Source organism: Aspergillus candidus (assembly GCF_002847045.1).
Source record: "Aspergillus candidus strain CBS 102.13 unplaced genomic scaffold BDW47scaffold_7, whole genome shotgun sequence".
Lineage (NCBI taxonomy): Eukaryota > Fungi > Ascomycota > Eurotiomycetes > Eurotiales > Aspergillaceae > Aspergillus > Aspergillus candidus.
This window is the reverse complement of record NW_020194012.1, coordinates 420,298-443,292: the sequence shown is the minus strand read 5'-3', so window position 1 is coordinate 443,292 and position 22,995 is coordinate 420,298. Positions and strand designations below refer to the sequence as shown.

Below are 22,995 nucleotides of genomic sequence, written 5' to 3'. Positions count from 1 at the left end.
GCCGACGCACGTTTTTCCGTATCAGGGTGAGGATGGGATGATCAAAATTCCAGGGGAACAGGCGTTTCGTTTTGAATGGCGACAGTTACCCAAGTATCAACAGTACTCAAGCTTCAAGACTGCCGTAAAAACCCTCTACTTAGAAACACTGATAAGCAGCCATATAGGTCAAGGTGTCATCAAGATAGCAAGTTCGAATCCAATGTCCAAAAACTGTAGGTGGTTTTCTTGGATCCTTTCCCTGCCGTGTACTTTGGACTAGGGCCTCCAAATGTTCACATTTAGTGCCAGAAGGGGTATTCATTAGCCTTCTCGAGCGCGGTAGTTAGTGTGTTGCGGTAGTCCTGATATACAACAGCCTCCAAGCTGACCGGTTCAATCTCTATCAGTCTGGCCATTATGCCGTCACTGCAGGCAGCGATGACCAGCATAATTTGGTAGAGCTAACATCTTGCTCAGGTCTATGTATCACGTGGTGATAATGACCAAAATCCAAATGCTGGCGTAGCATTCCATGATCGGCGTCACGTCCAATATATTTCTAGAGACATGTTTCTTCCAGGTGAGTACCCATGCGGTTCTCCAATTGATCTCCAACACCTAGAGTTTAAAAAACAGGATACCATATCAACGACCTAGTGACACACTCATTGCAGAGGCAGACAATACTTTCGAGATCATAACTAGACCTTGGGATAGTTCCAACACTAGTAAGCCTTTTCGATATCATAGGTATGATAGAATGCTTGTCACTAGAGGGGCAATTTTCGTCATCTGGACTGCATTTCATGAAACATCCCTAGCCACATGAGCCAGTCAGAAGAAGAAGTTGAAGAAAACCAATGATAATCATCAGATAATTGTGTATTACAGGTATCGTCAGCAGTCAACATGAGCGGACTGTCTTGAGGCGGGGATATGTATGTATCACGTGAGTACGTGTCGAGCGCGTCGGCGGGCAGTTTTAGTACTGTTACTACTGTACAGTGTACAGCACTCGCAGCGTCGGACCCCACCAACGCGAGCTCTAAGTCCGCCATCCACCTGGGTAAGTAAGAATTCAATACATTTTACCAGAGAACAGTATATCAAACCCAAATTCAAGAAATGAATGGAAATTGGAAAGATATCATAATGACAATAATGTAATGTAAAGAATAGGAGGAGAAAAGTGTCAGTCGGGGCAGCTCGTGCCGGGACGGACTAGATCGGCCGAACCACACCGAGCGGGTCTTAGTAGTGTTTAGTACAACGCCTGCACGTCGTCCGCGTCCACATCGCGACGCGATTAGATGAAGCGCTTCTTTTTCCTCACCCGTTGTCTGAGAAGGGAAAAAAAAATATTACTCTCTCCCCAAGAATTGAACTCCGATCGAACTTCCCTCCCAATGTCCCATTTTCTACAATTCTCCTCCTAACTCACGCCCTCTTCCCCTTCCCCTCCAAGTCCCTCCATGTTTCGGGCCTGATACTCCCCGAAACCCGCCATGTCTGATCCGGAGCCCTCTGTGACGACCTTCTCCTCGTCTCCCCCGTCGTCCACGCAAACATCCGAATCCGCGGCTGCCCTCAACTACGCCTTTTTGGTGCACTCCCAAAAAACCCTCACCCAGAATCTCCCGCCGCGGGTGGACAACAAATTGCTGGCACGGCAGAAACGTCGTCGGACAAGGTAGGTTCCAAAGTTGATGCTGTCCCCGCCGATCCCGCTATAGATCGCTCACCCACGCGTGTTTTGTTATATATAGCCCGGAAGACCACGCCGTTCTCGAGGCCGAGTATCAACGCAATCCAAAGCCAGATAAGACGGCTCGTGCCAATATCGTCAGTCGTGTTTCGTTGGGGGAAAAGGAAGTCCAAGTGCGTATTTCGAGGACAAACCGGCAATCTATAAATGACGCGTCTCCTGACCTATTTTCTCTCTCCTACTCTTCAGATCTGGTTCCAGAACCGCCGCCAGAATGACCGTCGGAAGTCCAAACCTCTGCAGCCCCACGAACTACTTGCCCCGCGGGTTGGTGCGGACGCGTTAAAGCAGACTTCTAGTGATGACAATGGGCCGTCGGATCCCGGGTCATCGAGCGGGAACGAGCAAAACGATGACTCCAATGTCGACCTTAATCTAGGGACCCAGTGCTCGGACAATGGCTCTTTAGGGTCAGATGGACCGCACGGGGATAGGGACGAGGGAGAACAGCCGCTATTGAGCTCCCAAACAAGTCTGGTGGCAACAACAGAGATACATGGAGATTCCAAACAAATCACCGGTGAAGCTGCGCCAATGCCGGAAGAATCGCAGTCGCAAGACAGCTTGCAGCAAAATGAACTACAGCCGCTTTCTGCGAAGCGGAAACGGTCTGTCACAAACCTTCGGGAAGAGATGCTATCAGGACCAGTCATGTCAACACCGGATGGGGCACAGCATGTGAAGTCGCCTCCATCATTGCGGATATCCATGTCATTCGATGGAGAGGCCATGGTGCGGAAGGAAGGGGAATTGACGCCGTCACCTCCTAAAGGGCGAAATGCGCTCCGCATCGCTATGTCTTCTGACGGAAAGGCCGTGATTCGAGCGGATGGCGAGCCGTCCCCATCGAAGAACCGCATTTCGATGTTCTCGTCGCGGAAGCCTCGTTTTGCAGGGCTCCGAAGGAGCAACAGTGCCGTGGTCCTAGGGACGCCCCGATCGGCTCCGGAGAAAGAGCGGCCCTTTGGCAGATCGCGGGACCCCCGGAACTGGGAATCATTCGTCGATACGGATGCACGAAGCGCCCTGTCGACCCCATCTGGTTCTCAGAGTACGCCGAATGCTGGCTCGCCCGGTCTGTTCCGGTCCGGGAGCCAGCGTTCATTGACCCGAAGCTTCTCAGGGAGACAGAGCAACACATACGCTTCGGAATACCTCAATACCCCAGTTCCGCAGGAGGCAAGGGAGAAGCGGCGGAAGATCTCGCGCACCGTTTCATCTCTGGGTCGATTAGAAACTGGTCGAAACCAGCTGCACGAGAATTCTACACCCTATTCAGTGAGAGCCTCAAAGATCCTTGGAAAGATCTCGAAAGACGATGAAGACCTGGAACTTCATGGCGACTCCGACAAGGAAAACTGGGTTCCTGGAACCCGGATGTCTCATATCCGTCGGCAGGGTTCGAACAAACAGACCCAACGCCCGGCCCTCCGGGAAGCGAACGGGCGGGAGAACAAATTTAACAAAAGCTTGACGTCAGGGAAACGCTCTCGTCTTTCCCAAGCATCCCAGCGCAGGCTGAACACCAACCAGGGGAAGGACGTCCCTGGAGTGGACCCCGACGTATCTGCCTTCATGGCTGGCGGGGGCAGCGCGAGCCAGGACGAAGACCTCGATTGCATCCAAGGGCTGTTATCGCTGAGCCAAGGCGCATGGCGATGAGATACGAAGCCTCCCGAGATCCTCTCCAAGATGGTGCATTTCCTATGTTCGTTGGTTTCTTTTGTCTCATATCCCTTTCTTTTGTAACTTTGTTGGAAATTCGCACGCAAGCAAGCAAGCGGTGTTGCGTGTATGACATGTGAGTGATGCTCATCTTACGATGATTCAACTTTTCTGTTTCTTACCAGCCGGTCGAGCTCTTGTGTGTATCGATGTATACATGGATCCCACATGCCCTTGTGCTGGCTATCATGTTGATGATAAAACCTATGTCTAGAGAGAACTAGTGGCATACATACCTAGACACCCTGGAAGACTCCGGGTTAATACAGCAAATCAAGCCATATTCGGTCATTCCAGCGTACAAAATACCCCCATCGAGTATGAATTTCTAGAATATAGTTAAGCCATGTAGATTAACTGTCAGTCAGAAGAAGTCCACAGGGACATGGTTGAATTGATGACGGAGGGAGGAGCGGCCATGCACGTGGGCCGGTGGAGGGGCGACAGGCGATGAATAATACTGGAGTGGATGCCTATACAGTAGTACACTGGTGGTATGTATCCCTCCACTTCCATCCTCCACTAACTACTGGTAAATGTATAGATGTCTTTGGTCTCTTTGGTCGCCAGTGACGGCAAATAAATATACTTCCATGCTTGTAAGTGGTTTTATTCTTACCATGGCTTTGCAATTTAGAGTCGTGCCTGCCATTGGCAATAAAAAAGGAGAAAAAAATTGCACGTCATTCATATGTTATAATGACAGGACTCTCTGTACCTGAAAGCTAACTATTTAACAGGCAATTTTGGGATATCATTTACCTATACAGTCTTTTGTTCAGTGATATTTTTTGCTCTATAACTACCGAATTCTGCTCTTTCTTGAAATGCTTCGCGCAATGGGTAGCATTAGTCCCCACGTGGCAGTCATAGGGGCTGGGTTTGCGGGTCTCAGATGCGCCGACATTCTCGTCCAGAATGGAGCCAGAGTGACCGTCTTCGAGGCACGAGATAGAGTCGGAGGAAGGGTGGGTTGATCTAACTACGTTTTTTCTTGAGAAGTCGCTGCTGATGCCATGTAGGTTCATCAAACGCAGATCCACAATCACACTATTGACCTGTATGCTTCTGTTCCCCGAGCTGTACACATTACATATGTCCGTTTTTCAGGACACACTGACATCTTGAAGTGGTCCCAACTGGATCCATGGCACTGGAACCAACCCGATGGCCACTCTTGCAGAAACTACCAACACCACTACTACCGATTTTGAAGAGGAGCTGCTTCTCATCGCCGCAGACGGGAAGCCAGTTAGTCGGGCTGTTGCCAACAAGATATCAGAGTTTTTGTGGGCCTCCATCGAGGAAGCTTTTGAGTATAGTAACGCCCACAAAGACACGATCTCCCCGGATAGGAGCCTGCTCGACTTCTTCCGAGAACGAGTCGACGGTTCAGACTTCACCCCGGAGGAAAAGCACCTGTTCATCGAGACTAGCAGAATGTGGGGTGTGTATGTAGGTGACGGTGTCGATCGACAGAGCTTGAAGTTCTTCTGTCTGGAAGAATGTATCGACGGAAGTATGTATAAGCCTGCACCCTTTTCCTTGTATACAAATACTGACACTCCCAGGCAATTCATTCGTGGCATCCACCTACAAAGCAATCCTGGAGCACGTTTCCAGGGCCGCTCTCCAGCACGCGGACCTCCGTCTGAACCAGCCAGTCGTGAAAATCGAGTCAAAGCCTCGCGCACACGAGACTGGTTCCTCGCGCAATGTATGGCTAACCACCGCAGCAGGAGAGACAGCTCGATTCGATGAAGTGGTAGTGACCACCCCATTGGGCTGGCTCAAGCGTAACAAATCCGCTTTCACCCCAGAGCTGCCTCCACGTCTCACCCAAGCTATCGACAGTATCTCCTACGGCCGACTCGAGAAAGTCTACGTCACCTTCCCAACAGCCTTCTGGCACACAAGCAACACATCGGTCACCACCAACAGCAACAATCCCACCACCAACGCCACCTTCGTCCAATTCCTCGACCCCAACTACACCGCACGCCCCGAATCCATAACCTGGAACCAAGAGTGCGTCTCCCTCGCAGCACTCCCACCGCACTGCGCCCACCCAACCCTCCTCTTCTACACCTATGGACCCTGCGCAACACACATCGTCTCCAACCTCGCCAACCTACCCCCCACCTCCCCAGAATACCACACCATCCTCGACACCTTCCTCCACCCCTTCTACTCCCGCCTCCCAAACTACACCGCCTCCTCCCCATCCTGCAAACCCCTCGCCTTCATCGCCACCCAGTGGCAGAACGACCCCTACGCCGGAAACGGCTCCTACTGCAACTTCCAAATCGGCCTGCAGCAAGGCGACCGCGACATCGAGGTTCTGCGCGCCGGGCTCGGCGCAGACAGAGGCGTGTGGTTCGCGGGCGAGCATACCGCGCCGTTCGTGGCGGTTGGGACGACGACGGGCGCTTACTGGAGTGGAGAGCGCGCTGCGGGCCAGGTTTGTGAGGTTTATGGGCTTGGGAGACTTGGTTTGGGTGTGCTGAGGGATGATTCTTTGCCGTCGGCTGGAGGGGATAAGGGGAGTCTTGTTGATGATGATGTTGTTTCTGGTGTTAATTGAGTGGTGCTTGGTTTTAGTTGCCATTTAAGATAGGTTCCTGGAGGTTTTTTTTTTTTTTTTTTTTTTGAGTTTTTTTTCTTCTCGTAACCTCGTGGTTGATATTTTGTGATATATATGATGTGTGAGTGACACTGTATACTGCAAAGGGATGTGTCTGGAAACACAACGCAAACAACGGGATAAGCATAAATCTATCCTTTAAGGTTGAAAGATATATAGATCAATGTCTACGAAACCCTCCCAAAGTAAAAAGGAAAAATAAGGAAAAAATCCCTGATTTGATAAGCATTTATAAGACTATAGAAAATACACTCAACCACACGCTACCAGCTAGCTATTTACAACTGGAGAATCAACAGGGAACAAAAAATAAATAACAAATAAAATTATAAACCCAATCAAATCAATCAAACCTGCACCGTAGTCATGCAAAAATACAAGGCACCCAACTTGACGCACAATTCCAACAAAAGGTATAAAAAAAAAAAAGTCCAACTGGGGAATCACAGAAGTTGACATACTTGCAAATGATAAGACATTAGGAAAAAGAATAACAAACAGAAGCAGATAGCTGGCGCCTTCCTGGTGCAATTCAAGAAAAGCAAAACAATTAAAACTGATCAAGGAGGTACCGAGGGTATCGACGAGCCTGCGCGACCCTCGACGCAACGCGATGGAAATCAAGGTGTTTGTATGAAGGAGATGGCTCTGTGCGGAGGTTGCCCATTCAGAAGCTATGCAGGACACATAGACAGGCCGTGTAGGTCGCTTGCGTAGAACAAGCCAAGGGCGGTACAGTACAGCCCGAAGGCAGAGTACAGAGCCGAGAGACAGCGGTTAACTTTCACGTATACGCGCGAAAACAGAGTCATTGCTCGACATCAGCTGACAAGGGTGAAGCCGACACCGAGCTTGAGCTTGAGGACGAATATTGAAACAATCCAGCGCAGACGTTGTAGAGACCGTGGTTTTGTCGGTCCCAATGGGGTGACAGGGCATTGAGATGTTCATTTGGAACCGCCCATTTCAGTCTTCCCAAATAGTTTCTAGATCAAGGTCCTGACGACGTTCGGCCCCGCAGACACTCCAACGCTTCCTCTTATCACCCCTCACACCGTAGCCTCCTGACCCGGCCCGTAGGCCCGAGAAGGAGTTTGAAGGGCCCGATAGATCAGAAGTCCCACGCCTTCTGTTTCCGTTGCCCGTCGCATCAGCTTCATCTTCCGTGTCCGCTGCCAATTTCAAGGCTGCGATCTGATCTGCTTCGTCCGCCTCTGCCTCCGCATCGGGAATATCCGGGATGGTTTCCAACGATGATATACTAGGGCTACGCGAGCGGAGGCTGGTGGGGGTCGAGGGCATGGAGGAGGCCGACGACGTTGAATACCCTGGAAAGCTCTCGTTGTATCTTGAGTTGAGTATGATTGAGGGAGGATACCCGGACGACGGACTGCCCGAAAACTGGCTAGCTGACGGATAGAAATGTAGAGGGGATGATGGGCGACGACGACCCAGACGGGGCAAAGGGGTGGTGGTGGGCGATTCACCTGGCGTCGGATTCCCACTCATGGTGATGTCGAGTTCAGCGTGCTCCGAGATTGTCTCGGAAATGTTCAGAGGGGTCGTCCTCGCCTCGTGATAAGGATACTCCTCGGGTGTGGCTTGCAAGGGAAAGTGACGCTTTGCCGGAGAATCAAGCGCATTCTCTGAAGCTCCGCGACCCGTGACGAAAATATATCTCCCCCGCGAGTCCAGGCCGGGGGACGAATGCGCCCGGGTCATCGGCGGTACGCTGGGGACCCCAGCCAAGGATCGCGACCGAAAATGAGCGCGTGTGAAGGGCAACCGACTCGGGGGGTTGGCTGGCCGGTTCGGGCTGAGAGACAAGGTGATCATGACGTCCTCTGGGCGGTCGGTAGTATCTCCAGCCTTTTCGACGGGAGGGTCGGATGCCACGGAGGACACTGATTCGATCGAATCGGTGGGACTAGGAGGAAGCATGATGCGCTCTGGCGGAGGATTGAACATTTCCATATTCTTCACTCAATCGACCTCATTCCGAGAACCTAATGGACACAGTCCATCTAAAAGTTCAATAGCCGACCCACGGCGCGCAGCGTCCCTACCCTGGTGTTGATGTGGGGACTTGAAGACAAGGTCGAGGGAAACCTTCGCTTTTTGGTGAGAGAACTCGACGATTCCACGGGTGTTTGATATGGTTCGTTGGGACTAGAACCGAACCGTCGGCGACTAAGAGGGATTATCTCGGGTCGTGGGATTTTAAGGAGATCTGAATATAGGAGAAAGGGGTGGGTTGTGGAAAGAAGCGGTTATGGAGAGGAGGGGGTTGCGAAAGAAGGGGGCCGGTGTTGGTTGATCGAGGGCGGAAAGGGAAAGAGAGAGGAAAAGTGGTGACCTCAGGCCAAGGGGATTTCCCAAACCAGCCAAAACGAGTCACAGTCACGCTTCCCGGCAGTAAGGGTCATCCGCTCCTTTTGAATTTGCCCGCAAATCTTATTGCTCCAGTCAACTACCATGGAGTAACCTCATCGATCCATGCTTTTAGATCATCCTCCAATTCACTAGTTGGTTCAGACTATTCTTAACTAATTTGTGTCCGCACTGTTGGCTACTAATCCCTTTCTAGTTAATTAGGTAGCTGGGTTCGATGTCGTTGACTGCATGTGGTCTCGTCCTTCCAGATCATTGAACCAACGGTCAGAAACGTGGTGCAATGCGGGAATAAAATCGAGAGTCCGGAGTCGTTGATAGTGCACGAAGACAGTTCCTGGTTCTGGCCCGATCCAGACATTTCGAGATTCCAGATCCGACCGGGACTAATGTACGTCCTGCACGAATTGACTGGACAGATGGCGGCGTGAACCCACCAGGTACTTTTGCCACATGGGTGGTTCCTATTCACCATCTGCTATGCCACTCTGGACCCTGGTGTATCTTGTCAGCAGATGCTGTTGAATGCGAGTTGCGACGGAGTAAGGAAGCGACAAGGGATCCACTCCCTGCGACCTCGGCTATAAGGGGTTGGCGTGAATCTTCCATCAACCACAGACATACAACCCAGGCTATTGCAACTAGTTCCAACTAACTCTCATTGGTAACGGATTTGATTCGTTGAATTAAATCACATGCCTCGGTGGGAGTCACATTGAGAGGGCCGAGTATAAGCAAGACGGAAGAACGGCCTTATCAGACCGGAACACATTCACATTACTACTAGTAGGTACTATATACAGCGGCCAGGGGAAGGCCGATGGCGTCCTTGGACACGACGAAACATTAGATACTCGGTAAGATGACCACGACGCGGGAAAAACATCGATATCAGAGGACTGCGCAGACAAAGGAGAAATGGTTGAAAGAATAGTGAGATTGAAGAGAGATTCAAGATCTGTATGTGTCAAATAGACGCATCAGAACGGGATCTCAGGTGGAATGGGCTCTAATGGTTGCCTTCTTGGCACATTTTCGACACGCATTTTCGCTCATAGATCTCTCGCACCGGATCTCCGTGGTGGTCCTTGACCACCCACTCGCCGATTCCGTACTTCTCGGGAGCGAGCTTGACTCCACGCCCACCTCCGCCAATGATGAGATTGCCAGGGCGGTAACCCTCGTTCGCCATCATCCGGCGAATGGCGGACACATGGATCTGCGCCTCTTTGGGGATATCGCGGACTTCCCCACAGGGCAAGGGCCATGAAATCGGCTTCCAGGATCCATCTTCTTGAAGGTCCATGCGCCGGAAGGGGAGGTATTCCATGATCCGCCAGGTGACCACCGAGAGCGCCGGCAGACCATTGCCGAAGGACAGACAATCGTGCAAAGTGCCGCTTGTGCTGGAACCATGGAGGGCATCTAGAAAGTTAGTGCTCGCCTTGGACCGCTGTTTTGCGCCCGTATCGGTGAGCTTGAATGTGGGATATCCGTTTTCATGGCCTCTGGGGTTAGGGCCGTACTCCTCCTCAGAGCCTAATTCGTTTCGATTCCACTGGATGTTCCCTCGAATGGGCGAATAGTCACCGTCGAATTCCTCGGAACATTCAAATTGCTTGACCTTGAGGGGGTCGAGCTGGAGACCGGCCTTTTGGGCCTCCTGGACCATCCAAACTAAGGGAGCGTGGCTGAGAGGCCATTCTTCGCCTTCTTCCAACTTCCAACCTCCACCGATATCCGCGTGGGCGCCAGGAAACCACACTTCTTGAATGTCCTGAGGGCCTGCCTCATCATCGTCGCCTTGCCGTCCGTCGCCGGGAATCTGCAGAGAGAGTCCCGAGTGCCCGCTTCGGATCGAAGTCAGATCCTCCGTGGAGCCCGTCATCATCGGGACGGCGAGGCTGATTTGGCGAGCCTTGTTATTTTCGTGGGAGCAATGTCCGCTTCGATAGAGCGAAGGCGTCTCCTCCTTTTCTACGCATGCCGGTCCGTGATTTCCATCCTCCGGGGCCTGCGCGTCGTCGACCACAATCGCGGGCACATTGTCGGGCTTTTCTGAGCCACGGCGAAGTGGGTGCAGATAATGACGTCTCCAATTATGATGATGTCGTTTTTTGTTCATACAGGGCTTCACTTCCGAGATAAGGTCCTGCCGGAACTTTGCCCGCCGCTCGTCAATGCCCACCGCGTGTCGGATGACCTTGGCTGAACTGCGAGCGGTGTACGGAAACTTGCTTCTCTGCATCCAGGCCGACTCAAACCTTGGCACGCTGTTGACCGTGTCAAACAGACCCATGAATTTGATCCTCGTAATCGGCCGACTGAACGTTTCGCGGAAAGCCTTCATGTATTTGAACAGTTTCCGCTTCTCGTCGTGATCTTCCTCGGTGTCGTCGCGACGTTGCTGCCACTTGGCAAACGTCTTCCATGCGAACCGAGTCAGTTCCTCATTGCCCGCTTCCAGAAGACCAATATAATCGAGCATTTCAGCGAGGAAGCGTGCAATGTAGGCGCCTCGGCTGAAACCAATAAAATATATCTCGTCGCCTGGCTGATAGTATCGCATGAGGAACTTGTACCCTCCCATAACATGTTGGTCGAAAGAGGATCCGACGGCGGAGTCCTTGGCCTTCATATAAGCGGACTTGACCCGTTGGAATCGGCCAGTGCTGGAGAGATTATTGGTAGTCACGTAGGTTCCAATTCCTGGTTGATAGTAGTGGAATTGATGACTTTGGCTACGGTCTAGCATCTGTTGATTACGAAAAACCACTTCCATCAGCAAGTCTGCTTGTATGGACGCCACGATACGTGTCTTTCCCCTCCCATCTTTCTGTGGGAATCACTTTTATCTAGGAATTGACTTACTCGGAAAATCTTTAGGACATTACTGTCGCTTTCATCTCCCTGGAATTTATTCCCGGTACCGTCAAAACACAGGACAAAATGCCTGGGAATGGGCGCCGGTCCAAAAGCCGTGGGCTCCGCCATTGATGCCGTATTCAAAGTCACAAAATAGTTATATAACCCGACAGTGATCCCTGGATAAGGGATGAATTGTGGTCGAAGAGGTGCGAGGAATGTCTAGGGTAGAATACGGGGGACTCAAACGTCTAGGCCCCTTGGGTGGGGGGACAGTCTATATACACGGTCGCCGTGAATGATAGACAACCAAGACATGAGAGCCCTGAGCAAGCAAAGAAAAAAAAAGAAAAGAATTATGAAGAATGCTTCGGCCAATCCAATGATAGTCAATACCACGGTTCCAGTCACCCAAGGGGTCTCTCAAGGGCTATTATGACCGGTGGAACAAGAAGGAGGGCGAGAGAGCAAGGATAGTAGCGAGTTTGACAGTGCATTTACCCACACCCCCCTTCTCCGGAATGCGAAGATCAGTGTCGATTTTCGAATTGGATACGTCAAGCTCGAATTGCGCTGGGGACATCGAAGAAGATGGTTGGCCGCATCAGTCGAGTCAGTCCTCCTAATTTCGCCCTAATGGGAAGATTGACAAGATTTCGCCGCAGCTGTCGGTGGGTCCATCATTGATGTGCTTTCACACATTGCTTTTTTAATTCTCCATCCGAGCGAGGACTAATGTACCTTGGGGGGCGAACTACTGTCAAACTGGGGCGCTAGCCCCCAAATCCCAGCTCTCAAACAAACACACAGCGCTGATGGGTGATGGCTATTGCTCGATCGGCGCATCCACTGTCTCAAAGATCTATACGTGCTAGTTGAGTGGATTTACACATTCCTGCCAATGTGCAAGTACCAAGAGGGAAGAGACCCTCGCTTTTATTCGGGTGGGAGGGGAGGGTTCAGCTTGTCTCCTGAGTCACTCAGCACTTTTAAGGCTTTTACCATTGTGGATCATCCTATTCCAAACCGAGGAACTTGAAAAGGAAATGATGCTTCGCCATGTGGAAATCACAGCAATGAGACGGCAGTCCCGTCTCTTCCGTTCCGGAAAATCCAGTTCATGTCTTGACCCTGTGGGCCCAAGTTGACACCAATATGGCTGACGGGTCTACCCTCCTGCGTATACCAGCATAATATCTACGAGGACCAACCTTGTGTGTCTTCCGGGTTGACTTGCAGGGCGAAACGAGCTGACACCACGGAGCCAAGATGCAAGGCCATGAAATATCTGAGAGATCAGAATAAACTTTGGACGTTTTATTACTAGGCTTCGTACCGGTATCAACACATCTGGTAATGACTGCCGAGGGTCCATAACTTTGACGTAAGGGATGACGGCAGGGAGATTACGTCTAGAAGCTGGGGAAGAAGTTCTCAACTTCGGACCCCCTCGCAGAACAATGCATGAATGCGGACAGAAAAAAAAAAGGAGAGATGAGAGCGCAAACACAAGCACAAGTTAATAAAAAAAAAAAAAAGAGAGAAAGACCCGAGGAAGATAGGGGCGGCAAGAGAGTGTCGATCTGAGATGTGGACCTGTCCAATGTGTATTGCAATACACAAGGACGATTTTACCCCGAATTGTTGAAGTATGTATAGTCTACGACACTAAGGAGTAGCTCGTCTGAGAACAAGGCATTATGGTCAGAACTAACATAATCGGTAGAATAGTCTCTGCCTTGATCGGCGAGTGAGTGTATCTTCAGTATTTGGAATCTGGTTTGGGACTAAATTAGGGCGACTCCACCGATCGGGCCTGAAGTCCTCCACGAACCATTCGGAGACAGCCGATCCTTTCTTTACCAATGGAAAGGTCCCGATCCCTTCCTCTCTCCTCACTCTTCTCACTGCTCTATCTACCGAGGTCCGCCTTACTGCTTGCGCGCTCACCAAATAATGATCCAAGAGCTCCACCATGCTCGAGGGTCTCTCTCAGGACCTGGATCCACTTTCCTGCAGGACCCCCCTCGGTCAATAATCTCCCTCTTGTAGCCTCGCCCAAACAAGAGTCTGTCCCCTCCACCACAAGCGCTCGATCATCTTATGATGGAATGCGTCATGAGAAAGAATGAGTGGGCGACCAGACTCTTTGAGTCGGTTCGATTTTTTAACTTCATGGCTCGTGCTGATGACCCCGAATAGTCCAGGTGCAGAAAGCATGGGCGTCCCAACCAATCCATCCCAGATCCCAAGCGCTCCGTTCTTCCTCCGATATACCTCCTGATCTCTTGTGGATGGTGTTGCTACGGGGTAGGTAAACTTACCGTAATTTTTGATTTGAGTGCCGATGTTTGACTCCGTTCCTCACTTGGGTTGTAAGATCGATTAGGCTTTGTTCGGATTGGCACCACCAGTGATAGTCCGTTCGTGACGAACGCCATTGTTCGTACTATGGGTCATCAGCCAATCCAAATCAGGTAAATGCAAACATATGGCGCTCCTGTGGCTGGGAGATCAGCATTTTCCCTTCCCTTCTTCCTCTCCCCTTCTTCTTATCTTTTTCTTTTCGAATTCAATTTTGATTGCTCTTTGTTTTTCAAAGTTTGATCAAGATGGGGATGGAAGATAGGAGGAGGAAGTTTGGAAGGGGGAAACTTTGTTTGGGGACAGAAGGTGCCCTTGCACTCCCTTGGAAATGGTAGACGAGTCAGTCAAACACTTCGGGTGGACTAGTAGCGGGGTGCCTTCGTGATGGGGTCGACATGGTCCGTCCTTACGCGCGTGGGCTTCCTGTCTAGCTCTCGGAATGGACGGTCACCGATCAGGCTCCACTCAAATCTCTGCGAGTGGATTTGATGGGGATACGGCCACTACACTACTGAATACTAATGCTCTCGACCTTCCATAGTCGATTGTCTTCAGCACGCCCCCGTGAGTTCGAGTCTCTTGTACGGCGTGCCAATCAATGGGGTTAAAGACCTGACCCCTGTGTATTGGACGGGGCTACACAATCGGTCAATTTGAACGCTGGGTTGGAATGCGCTTTCAGCTGATGACTATCGCAGCATACATGACCTCACCGGTAGAAAAGCCAATAGTTCGGTACTACTTGGCCCCCTGAGCTTGGGCCAGTTGCAATCTGAGCGAATGATTGGTGGCCCAGGGCCTTGACACCCGACAGGTAGAGAGAGGACTGCCGTGCAGTTCCAATGTTTATCATCTTGGCATCGATTCAGGTTCGGGCCTGATGCTTGCGTGGTGTTTGAGAGCGGCTCGGTTTTCCCCCAATTGATCAGCTTGAAGCCGATCTTACTACTTGGTTTGTTGCTTCGTAATATGTCAATTTCCCCGATTGTTTTTTTTTATTTTTTTTATTATTATTATGGTATTACTTTTGTTCCTCTTAACAATATTTGTTCTTTTCCCCGTGCATCCCAAGATGCTGCACCCTGTAATGCAGCATATCCCTCGTACAGTCTTGTGGATTCGGACTCATGGTTCAGGGTTCAGGTGCCCTCGACCCGGATCGCCAGTGAGCGCAGAGTCCTTTGTAACTGAGGCTGAACCAGGCCCATGCGAGATAATTTCTTGATCTCCACTCCAGCGCAAAGTCAGCGAAGATCGTCCATCTACCAGCATCTTACTATTTGGGCGGGTCGAAGCTGGGTTGAAATAATAGAAAAGAATGGGTGCGATTGTCGCTGGCGTCTCCTCAGCACTCTGAATCAAGCCCCTTATGCAACATATATTAACAATTATTGCCATTTCTGTCCATTGCATTTGGTGGGTGGGGACCCACATCTGAGTTGACTCCAGGGTGACCGATCAAGTACTTTTCTTATTAAAAGGCTTGAAGTCGATCGTGCTCACGTCGATTTGTTTATTTTCCTCCTCTTTCTTGGCTCGCTGCCTGCTTCCTTCACCTGGGTCTCTGAAAGATATCTCTCCTTCGCCCACTTTCATATTGGCCCTGTTTTAATAGTACTAGTCTGTCTACATAATACCCGCCAACATGTTGCGGAGGTTTTCTACTCAATTCAAGAAGTCGAAGGACTCGAAAGCCGACGGTGAACCGAAGCAGAATGGCACCAAGGCCAGCAAGCGCCAGTCCAAGATGTTGTCGTCCTCGCCGCCTCCGACGCGCAAGTCTACAGAAGAGAACTGGGAGCGCAGCAAAAAAGGCGCCAACGAGGCCACCAACCCCTTTGAAAAATACTCCCAGGTGTTGCACGCTTCGAAAACCCCACTGCCTGGCCAGACTTCGGATGGCAGCAATGAGGATTCACCCGGGTTGATGGCGGATTTGAAGACCATGGGTCTTAAGGACATTGGCACATTGAAGGAGATGGTCTCGACCATGGCCAAGGGCGAGAAAATCCCCGACAAGACTATGCTCATGGAGCGCATTATCCAGGTGAGCTCCCGAAGTGAACACTATGCGCTCCGTCACCCTGGGACTAATATAGTGTCGCTTCTCTTTAGCTTGTTTCGAGTCTGCCTGCGCATTCCAAGGCCCGCTCCGAACTCACCAATCAATTTCTGGATCAACTTTGGGGATCGTTGCCACACCCGCCTCTCTCGTAAGTTGCCAATGGTTCTTGGGAGTGAGGCGTAACATACTGAGATGAATTGTGACAGTTATATGGGAGATGAGTATGCCTACCGCAGCGCAGACGGCTCTAACAACAACCCCACGCTTCCTTGGTTGGGTGCTGCCAACACGCCCTATGCTCGCTCAATCCAGCCGATGACGATTCAGCCCGGCGGCTTGCCGGACGCTGGTCTCATCTTCGATTGCCTTTTCGCCCGTGAGAAGTTCAAGCCAAACCCCAACAACGTTTCCAGTCTATTCTTCGATTGGGCTTCCTTAATCATCCACGGTAAGCCTCTGTTGGACCGACGACGGGCCCACGAGCCACTTTGCTGACGCTCGCAGATATCTTCCAAACCGACTACAGGGCCCCCCACATGAATAAGACGTCTGGCTATCTGGACCTCTCTATTCTTTATGGTGATGTGCAGAAGGAACAAGACCTCGTCCGAACCCACAAGGATGGCAAGCTGAAGCCCGATTCTTTCTCTGAGCCTCGTCTGCAAGCTTTCCCCGCTGCGTGCTGTGTTCTTCTGGTCATGCTCAATCGCTTCCACAACTACGTTGTTGAGCAACTGGCGGTGGTAAATGAAAATGGCCGCTTCAACAAGCCCGCTGCGCACCTTTCTGAAGAAGAAGCTCAAAAGGCTTGGGCCAAGTATGATGAAGACCTCTTCCAGACTGGGCGACTGTATGTATTTGGATATCCCTCACCACTCCACACGCTTTCTGACAGGAATCTAGTATCACTTGTGGTCTCTACATCAACATCACACTCTACGATTATCTCCGCACCATCGTCAACCTGAACAGAGTTAACAGCACCTGGTGCTTGGTACGTGAATCATCGGGTAAACAGACGCTAGTCGCAAGTTCTGACTATTAGTAGGACCCACGAGCTCAGATGGACGGCCATGACACCACCCCGTCGGGCTTGGGCAACCAATGCTCCGTAGAGTTCAACTTGGCCTACCGCTGGCACTCCGCCATTAGTGCCAACGACGAGAAGTATACCGAGGAGATCTACGAGGAGCTCATGGGCAAGCCCGCCGAGGAAATCTCTATTCCCGAGCTGCTGATGGGACTTGGAAAGTACGAGAAGGGCCTAAACCCGGACCCTTCCAAGCGCACTTTTGCCCGCCTTGAGCGCCAGGAGGATGGAACCTTCAAGGATGAGGAACTCGTCAACATTCTGTCCAACGCCGCTGAGGACGTCGCTGGTAAGTGCTTTCCCGTCACGACCGGATTAATGTGGGTTGGCGACTGACCCGTGGCAGGCTCGTTCGGCGCGAAGAACGTTCCCAAAGCTCTTCGGGCTATGGAGATCCTCGGTATTGAGCAGGGTCGCCGCTGGAACGTTGGCTCGCTCAACGAGTTCCGTAAGTTCTTCGACTTGAAGCCGTACGAATCGTTCGAGGAGATCAACTCCGACCCGGAGATCGCCGAGTCGCTCCGCAATCTCTACGACCATCCCGATTATGTTGAGTTGTACCCTGGTATTGTTTCCGAGGAAGCAAAGCCGCCAATGATTCCTGGTGTTGGCATTGCCCCCACCTACACCATCTCCCGTGCCGTCCTCTCGGACGCTGTGGCCCTTGTCCGTGGTGACCGTCACTACACGGTAAGTCGACCCTCTCGATGTTCTTGCTCGCAATATATGCCTAATGCCACTCAGATTGACTACAATCCTCGCAACTTAACCAACTGGGGTTACAACGAATCTCGCTACGACCTCAACATCAACCAAGGATGCGTTTTCTACAAGCTCGCCATGAGGGCCTTCCCGAACTGGTACAAGCCGGACTCCATCTATGCTCACTACCCCATGACGATCCCCAGTGAAAACAGAAAGATCATGCAGCACTTGGACCGAGAAAAAGAGTATTCATACGATCGTCCCAGCTTTACGCCGCCTCATGCTACGTTGGTGTCTTACCCCAACGTGAAGAAAGCCTTGGAGAACCCTACGGACTTCCGCGTTGTTTGGGGCGGCCTTACGTCGCTCACGTCCGGCGGAGGCGATGGTGATTTTTGGAGCAAGAACCTGGACAACGACCAGTGGAGGAAAAACATCAAGGACTTCTATGAAGCCATCACTGTCAAGTTGTTGCAGGATAATTCTGGCAGACTGGGTAGCATCAAGCAGGTTGACATTATTCGGGAGTAAGTGCGGTACTATCTTCTCTCTTTTCTCCAGAAACTGACTGTGCCAGTGTCGGCAACCTGGCCCCCGTGCACTTTGCCTCCAAGCTCTTTTCGCTTCCTCTGAAGGCGGGAGACAATTCTCGCGGTGTCTTTACCGAGCACGAGATGTTCAAGATCATGGCTGTTGTCTTCAACAGCGTTTTCTTTGACATCGACCCCCCCAAGTCTTTCCAGCTGCACAAAGCCGCCCAAGCAGTCTCCGAGCAGCTCGGTAGTATTATCGAGGGCCATGTCAAATCAATCAGCGCCCCCGGGTTCCTCTCGCGGTTTATCGACAGCTTCAACGATGGTCACAATGCCCTCAAGGAGTACGGTGACCAGCTGATCAAGAAGCTGTTGGACAGCGGCCTGGATGTCTCGGAAGTGACCTGGTCGCATGTCTTCCCCGCTGCTGTGGCCATGTCGCACAACCAGTCTCAGATGGTAGGAATCACTCTTGAGCTCCTAATTTCCGCTCGCTATATACTTTTATTCTGTACGGTACACAGCTGACACCTCCCAAAGTTCACCCAAATCATCGACTACTACCTCTCCGATGAGGGCAAGAAGCACCTCCCCGAGATCAACCGCTTATCCAAGGACGATAGCAAGGAGGCCGAAGAGAAGCTAATGCGCTACTGCCTGGAAGCCTTCCGCCTCAACGGAACCTTTGGCTCGTTCCGCGAGGCAGAGACAGACATGACCCTCAACGACGAGAGCGGCCAAATCAACATCAAAAAGGGCGAAAAAATCTTCGTTGGCGCCGTAAGTCCCCCCCCCTCCACTACCCTGCACAACCCGGCTTCTTCCTGTCAAACTAACCAATTCCCCTCGCTCCCCCTTTAGGTCAAAGCCAACCGTGACCCCAACGTGTTTCCCGACCCCAGCGAAGTCCGTCTGGACCGTCCCATGGACTCGTACATTCAGTACGGTCTCGGCCCGCACACCGGCCTAGGCAAGGAAGCCAGCTTGCTCGCCCTGACAGCCATGCTGCGCGTCGTCGGCCGTCTGCAGAACATCCGCCGCGCCCCTGGTCGCCAGGGTGTCTTCAAGAAGATCCCGCGCGAGGGCGGCTACTACCTGTATATGCGCGAGGACTGGGGCAGCTACTCGCCGTTTGCGACGAGTAAGTCTTCTTATTACTATGATTCAAACCACACTATATGACTAACGGGATCGTTCCAGCCTTCAAAATCCACTACGACGGCGAAATCCCCGCGCCCAAGAAGAAGATCGCTTCATAAAGATAAACCAACAAACCAACATGACGAGCGTTTACTCTTCTAAATGGTGATGGAACTGCTGGGCTAGAACTTACTGCTACTACTTGAGATATCCTGTTTGCTTATTTATGTCGTTGGGCTTTTTTACCTTTTGTTCTCTTTCCGCGTCGTTTGGATACCACCCACCAGGGGGCCAGATTGGGTAGTACATCTTCTTCGGTTGGTGGGTATTGATTGACTGATAGGTTAATATATAATTTGGTGCTAGCCATGTGTAGTGATAACGAATGATGTTTCTGGGTTTTATAGTGTTTTTGCATCGTGTTTCCTTATTCATCTTCATTCGTAGGCCCCCTTTGGCCCCCGGAGATTGCCATCTGTTCTGCCAATGTATGTCGTACTATCTTCTCGGATAACACAACTGAACACCCAGAAGTAGTGTATTTAAATACTCGCATGAAGGATATAAGACTTGAAATCTATTTACATCTGCTCAAGACCAATTAGTGAAATGGTTGTCCTTCAAGGTGGCTAGCCATGAAGACGACCTACGGAGTAGTATAGCAGGCAATACCTAAGGATATAATATTTTACATCCCTGAACTCCCTCATGCCTTGCAAAAACATCAGTGGCAAATATATGGCAAGCAATCAATAGTAATTATGGTATGTCATGTTATGGTATGGCTGTTTAAAACAAACAGTATCCCCTCCTTGACAGGTACCTAACAATACCACCCCCCAAAAAGAAAAAGACAAAAGACATAACTAAATTAAGTATTAATGCATCTCACTTCCTACCACACCACACCATACCATACCACACAGTTTACCCACCCAACGAAGAACAGGTCCTGCAGAGCAAGTCTCCAACGGATGTACCACCTGCGGGGCACACGCCCGACACAAGAAGGGCGAATCTCCCACGCAGGTGACATCGGAACTTTGATTTCCCTGCCCTGCACCCTCTCCTACTACACAAGCCAGGTTACCCTAGGTCATCGTCAAGGGGCAGCGGCAGTGTCACTGTTGCCTCGGAGCTCCTCCTGCGGCTGGCACGTCGACGCAGTAGTAGTACCCGGCTAGGAGGTTGGTGCAGTCGTTGCCAACGGCGGGGTTCCATTCCAAGAATTTGCTGACGGTTAGGTTGGGATATTGGGTGGTGATTCCGATGCAGGTGTCGCCTGAGACGGCTGCGTAGTACTTGGAGCAGGGAGCGGCGATGCCCGGTTGGGTTGGGGAGGGGGTGGTTGGGGGGTCTGCTGTAGGGGAAGTTAGAGTTTTCTTCTTTCCTTCCTACCCCGCTTTCTGCAAGGGCAGCAGATGCAAACAGAGAAAGGAGCATAAAGTAAGTAATTGAAGGGGGGTGGGGGCGCGTACGGGTGGGAGCTGGAGCTGTCCCGACGCAGACGTAATAGCCGGCTAGGAGAACTTGACAGTTGGTCCCGATGGCGGGGTTCCATTTGTAGAATTCGTTGAGGGTGAAGTTGTGGAAATGGGTTTGGATACCGATGCAGGTATCGCCGGTCTTCACCTGGTAAAAGGAATTGCAGTTTGACGCGACGCCGCTCTGGACTGGGATAGGGGCGCTAGCGACTGTTGCCGTGGCCATCTCCATTGTCGCGGCGTTGGAATCCTGCGACGAACGTGGTCTGGCGACAGCCGCGGCCTGTGCGAGGCCGAGCAGGAAAAGCCCTGCGGGTAGGATCTGGGAGAAAAGCATGGTGATGGTGGCGGTGGTTGATGAGTTTGCACGCGGTGATGGCTTGATTGGGGATACTGGAGCGGCGCCGTGGGGGCGTTTTATATGTTCGAAATTCTAGGATATCGCACAGCACCTACCTCCCTGCGAGGAGTATCAAATACCCAAACGGATGCTACCGGATCACCGTGTGATCATGACTGTGCTTGCTTGTCCTGGTTGGTATCCAACGGGAAGCAAATGCGGCCATGTCGGGAACGCACTCGTGTTCAGGCATCCAAGACGAACGAACATGCTCAAAAAACCCCACTCTCCATCGGCAACGAGACGGATGCCCATAATGACCCGGTAGTACAAGGATGCCAACGATGCTGGGAACCCCGACTTGGTCCAGATGGGAACGTTCATGACGGCATGTGATGCCTCCCATTTGAGGTATTTCCGAGTTGAGGAAGCCGATCCGTCCACTGGAGAGTAGTCTTCACTGCATATTGTCTCTGATTGAGAATCAATGTCTTAGAAATGGGAGATGTTTGACAACTGTGACGAGTCGTATGTTTCACTGTGACATGATATTGCATGTACTTGGCTGTACAGCTCTCGAACTACTGTGACAACCGTCCAATGGTCGTGACGCTTGGCGCATAGGGTGTATGCATGAAGAATCCGTACCAATCATACCCAGAGTCGGGTTGATGAGGTTCGGAAGAGCAAATTGACATCCTGGGGTGTGATTGAGGAGGAAAACCACAAATCAAAGAGATGGACGACGATAAAAATAGACGAAGTATACAATTACACCGCCCAATATTGCCGTGACTATCCCACCGCCTTGGAATGGTCTCCAAACATCCCCGTCATCATCGGAATTGAATCGCCCAGCAAGAAGGCATTCAATAGGCCAATTCAACATTCCAGCAAGATGCCCCCCAAAGCAGTCAAGGGCGAATACATCGAGACGGTACATTGACCAGGAAACATCCACCATACCAGAAACAAAAAAATGAAAAACAAAGCCAAACTAAACTAACCGACTCACCTACTACAGGACACGGGGAACAAAATCTCCCGCCGGTCCATGATCCACGGAACACAGCACATCATCCTAGGCGGCAAGACCGTTATTCAAGCCGAAGCCGTCATCCGCGGTGACCTCTACCGCGCGTCCTCATCGTCATCGTCGTCATCATCATCCGCCCCCGACGGCCAAGCATCAACTTCATCATCATCATCCGCGCATTCGCCCTCCGTCGCGATCTCCGTCGGCCGATACAGCTATATTTCGAAGCAGGCGATCCTGCGCCCGCCGTCGCGGTTGCACCGCGGGGTCCTTTCGTTCTTCCCGCTGAAAATCGGCGACCATGTGTTTGTTGGGGAGAGGGCGGTCGTGGAGGCGGCCACTGTTGGGAACCATGTGCATATCGGGCGGGACGCGGTCATTGGGAGCATGGCTATCTTGAAGGACTTTGCTTATGTGTTGGATGGGGCGATCGTGGCGCCTGGGATGGTCGTGCCTAGTTGGTGTGTCGTTGGTGGTGCGCCGGCGAGGATTGTCGGGGAGGTGGGTGAAGGGTATGGGGTTGAGGGGGCGGAGGGAGGCATGGCGCGAGAGAGGTATCGCCTGGTGGGGAGGGGGTGAAAGAGAGAGAGGGAGAGAAAGGTGATGATGGCTTTGGGCTTTGGATCTTAGGGCGTTCGATCATTTATGGTGCGTTTTTTGTTGTTTACCTGGGTTCTATCATACGCATTATACCCCCACCCTGGTCCCTTGTGTTTCTTGTCCATTGATGACTGCAATACGGCTTTTACGGCTTTGCTTCTCTTTTGATTTTTTATTTGTTCTTTTAAACCTGCCCCCCCCCCCCAAAAAAAAACTACCAATTGCTTTCATCTTCCGATTCTCGTACCGTCTCTTCCTGTAAG

At 51.4% G+C, this 22,995-nt stretch overlaps 7 protein-coding genes across 7 annotated transcripts; 4 read left to right on the top strand and 3 right to left on the bottom strand.

Moving 5' to 3' along the window:
* The first annotated feature begins 1,347 nt into the window (after positions 1-1,347).
* Positions 1,348-3,816, top strand: BDW47DRAFT_100865 (homeobox domain-containing protein). The gene is made up of 3 exons (XM_024811542.1): positions 1,348-1,672; positions 1,749-1,860; positions 1,937-3,816. Exons 1-3 carry the CDS (start codon positions 1,488-1,490, stop codon positions 3,407-3,409), a joined length of 1,770 nt encoding a protein of 589 aa, XP_024674816.1. The 5' UTR covers positions 1,348-1,487; the 3' UTR covers positions 3,410-3,816.
* Positions 3,817-4,311: 495 nt separating this feature from the next.
* BDW47DRAFT_123336 (flavin monoamine oxidase family protein) lies at positions 4,312-6,056 on the top strand (the record flags this gene model as incomplete). The annotated part of the gene is made up of 4 exons (XM_024816031.1): positions 4,312-4,440; positions 4,495-4,532; positions 4,603-4,991; positions 5,044-6,056. 4 exons carry the CDS (start codon positions 4,312-4,314, stop codon positions 6,054-6,056), a joined length of 1,569 nt encoding a protein of 522 aa, XP_024674815.1.
* A 772-nt stretch (positions 6,057-6,828) lies between these two features.
* Positions 6,829-8,203, bottom strand: BDW47DRAFT_82527 (uncharacterized protein). Its single transcript, XM_024819949.1, has one exon. It carries the CDS (start codon positions 8,088-8,090, stop codon positions 7,083-7,085), a length of 1,008 nt encoding a protein of 335 aa, XP_024674814.1. The 5' UTR covers positions 8,091-8,203; the 3' UTR covers positions 6,829-7,082.
* A 1,136-nt stretch (positions 8,204-9,339) lies between these two features.
* On the bottom strand, positions 9,340-11,802 carry BDW47DRAFT_82518 (T6SS phospholipase effector Tle1-like catalytic domain-containing protein). Its single transcript, XM_024819948.1, has 2 exons — positions 11,379-11,802; positions 9,340-11,262 (listed from the first exon to the last, which is right to left on the bottom strand). Exons 1-2 carry the CDS (start codon positions 11,499-11,501, stop codon positions 9,517-9,519), a joined length of 1,869 nt encoding a protein of 622 aa, XP_024674813.1. The 5' UTR covers positions 11,502-11,802; the 3' UTR covers positions 9,340-9,516.
* Positions 11,803-14,805: 3,003 nt separating this feature from the next.
* BDW47DRAFT_100859 (peroxidase/cytochrome P450 family protein) lies at positions 14,806-19,643 on the top strand. Its single transcript, XM_024811541.1, has 12 exons — positions 14,806-15,786; positions 15,855-15,952; positions 16,011-16,252; positions 16,309-16,654; positions 16,708-16,798; positions 16,853-17,183; positions 17,241-17,584; positions 17,639-18,126; positions 18,177-18,591; positions 18,673-18,912; positions 18,994-19,273; positions 19,333-19,643. The coding sequence occupies exons 1-12, from the start codon at positions 15,385-15,387 to the stop codon at positions 19,389-19,391; spliced, it is 3,336 nt and encodes a 1,111-aa protein (XP_024674812.1). The 5' UTR covers positions 14,806-15,384; the 3' UTR covers positions 19,392-19,643.
* Positions 19,644-20,037: 394 nt separating this feature from the next.
* Positions 20,038-21,773, bottom strand: BDW47DRAFT_100857 (LysM peptidoglycan-binding domain-containing protein). Its single transcript, XM_024811540.1, has 2 exons — positions 20,751-21,773; positions 20,038-20,632 (listed from the first exon to the last, which is right to left on the bottom strand). Exons 1-2 carry the CDS (start codon positions 21,091-21,093, stop codon positions 20,394-20,396), a joined length of 582 nt encoding a protein of 193 aa, XP_024674811.1. The 5' UTR covers positions 21,094-21,773; the 3' UTR covers positions 20,038-20,393.
* A 221-nt stretch (positions 21,774-21,994) lies between these two features.
* Positions 21,995-22,711, top strand: BDW47DRAFT_123331 (dynactin subunit 5; the record flags this gene model as incomplete). Its single annotated transcript, XM_024816030.1, has 2 exons — positions 21,995-22,033; positions 22,121-22,711. 2 exons carry the CDS (start codon positions 21,995-21,997, stop codon positions 22,709-22,711), a joined length of 630 nt encoding a protein of 209 aa, XP_024674810.1.
* Between the last annotated feature and the right edge of the window lie 284 nt (positions 22,712-22,995).

What these genes read in the sequence shown, in the direction of transcription:
- BDW47DRAFT_100865 (XM_024811542.1), top strand. Translation starts at nt 1,488, where the DNA reads ATGTCTGATCCGGAGCCCTCTGTGACGACCTTCTCCTCGTCTCCCCCG. An exon ending in CAGAAACGTCGTCGGACAAG is followed by an intron (nt 1,673 to 1,748) that starts GTAGGTTCCAAA and finishes TGTTATATATAG; the next exon opens with CCCGGAAGACCACGCCGTTC. An exon ending in TGGGGGAAAAGGAAGTCCAA is followed by an intron (nt 1,861 to 1,936) that starts GTGCGTATTTCG and finishes CCTACTCTTCAG; the next exon opens with ATCTGGTTCCAGAACCGCCG.
- BDW47DRAFT_82527 (XM_024819949.1), bottom strand. Translation starts at nt 8,090, where the DNA reads ATGGAAATGTTCAATCCTCCGCCAGAGCGCATCATGCTTCCTCCTAGT.
- BDW47DRAFT_82518 (XM_024819948.1), bottom strand. Translation starts at nt 11,501, where the DNA reads ATGGCGGAGCCCACGGCTTTTGGACCGGCGCCCATTCCCAGGCATTTT. An exon ending in ATGTCCTAAAGATTTTCCGA is followed by an intron (nt 11,263 to 11,378) that starts GTAAGTCAATTC and finishes CGTAATCAACAG; the next exon opens with ATGCTAGACCGTAGCCAAAG.
- BDW47DRAFT_100859 (XM_024811541.1), top strand. Translation starts at nt 15,385, where the DNA reads ATGTTGCGGAGGTTTTCTACTCAATTCAAGAAGTCGAAGGACTCGAAA. An exon ending in TTAACAGCACCTGGTGCTTG is followed by an intron (nt 16,799 to 16,852) that starts GTACGTGAATCA and finishes GACTATTAGTAG; the next exon opens with GACCCACGAGCTCAGATGGA. An exon ending in CTACTCGCCGTTTGCGACGA is followed by an intron (nt 19,274 to 19,332) that starts GTAAGTCTTCTT and finishes GGATCGTTCCAG; the next exon opens with CCTTCAAAATCCACTACGAC.
- BDW47DRAFT_100857 (XM_024811540.1), bottom strand. Translation starts at nt 21,093, where the DNA reads ATGCTTTTCTCCCAGATCCTACCCGCAGGGCTTTTCCTGCTCGGCCTC. An exon ending in GACAGCTCCAGCTCCCACCC is followed by an intron (nt 20,633 to 20,750) that starts GTACGCGCCCCC and finishes CTTCCCCTACAG; the next exon opens with CAGACCCCCCAACCACCCCC.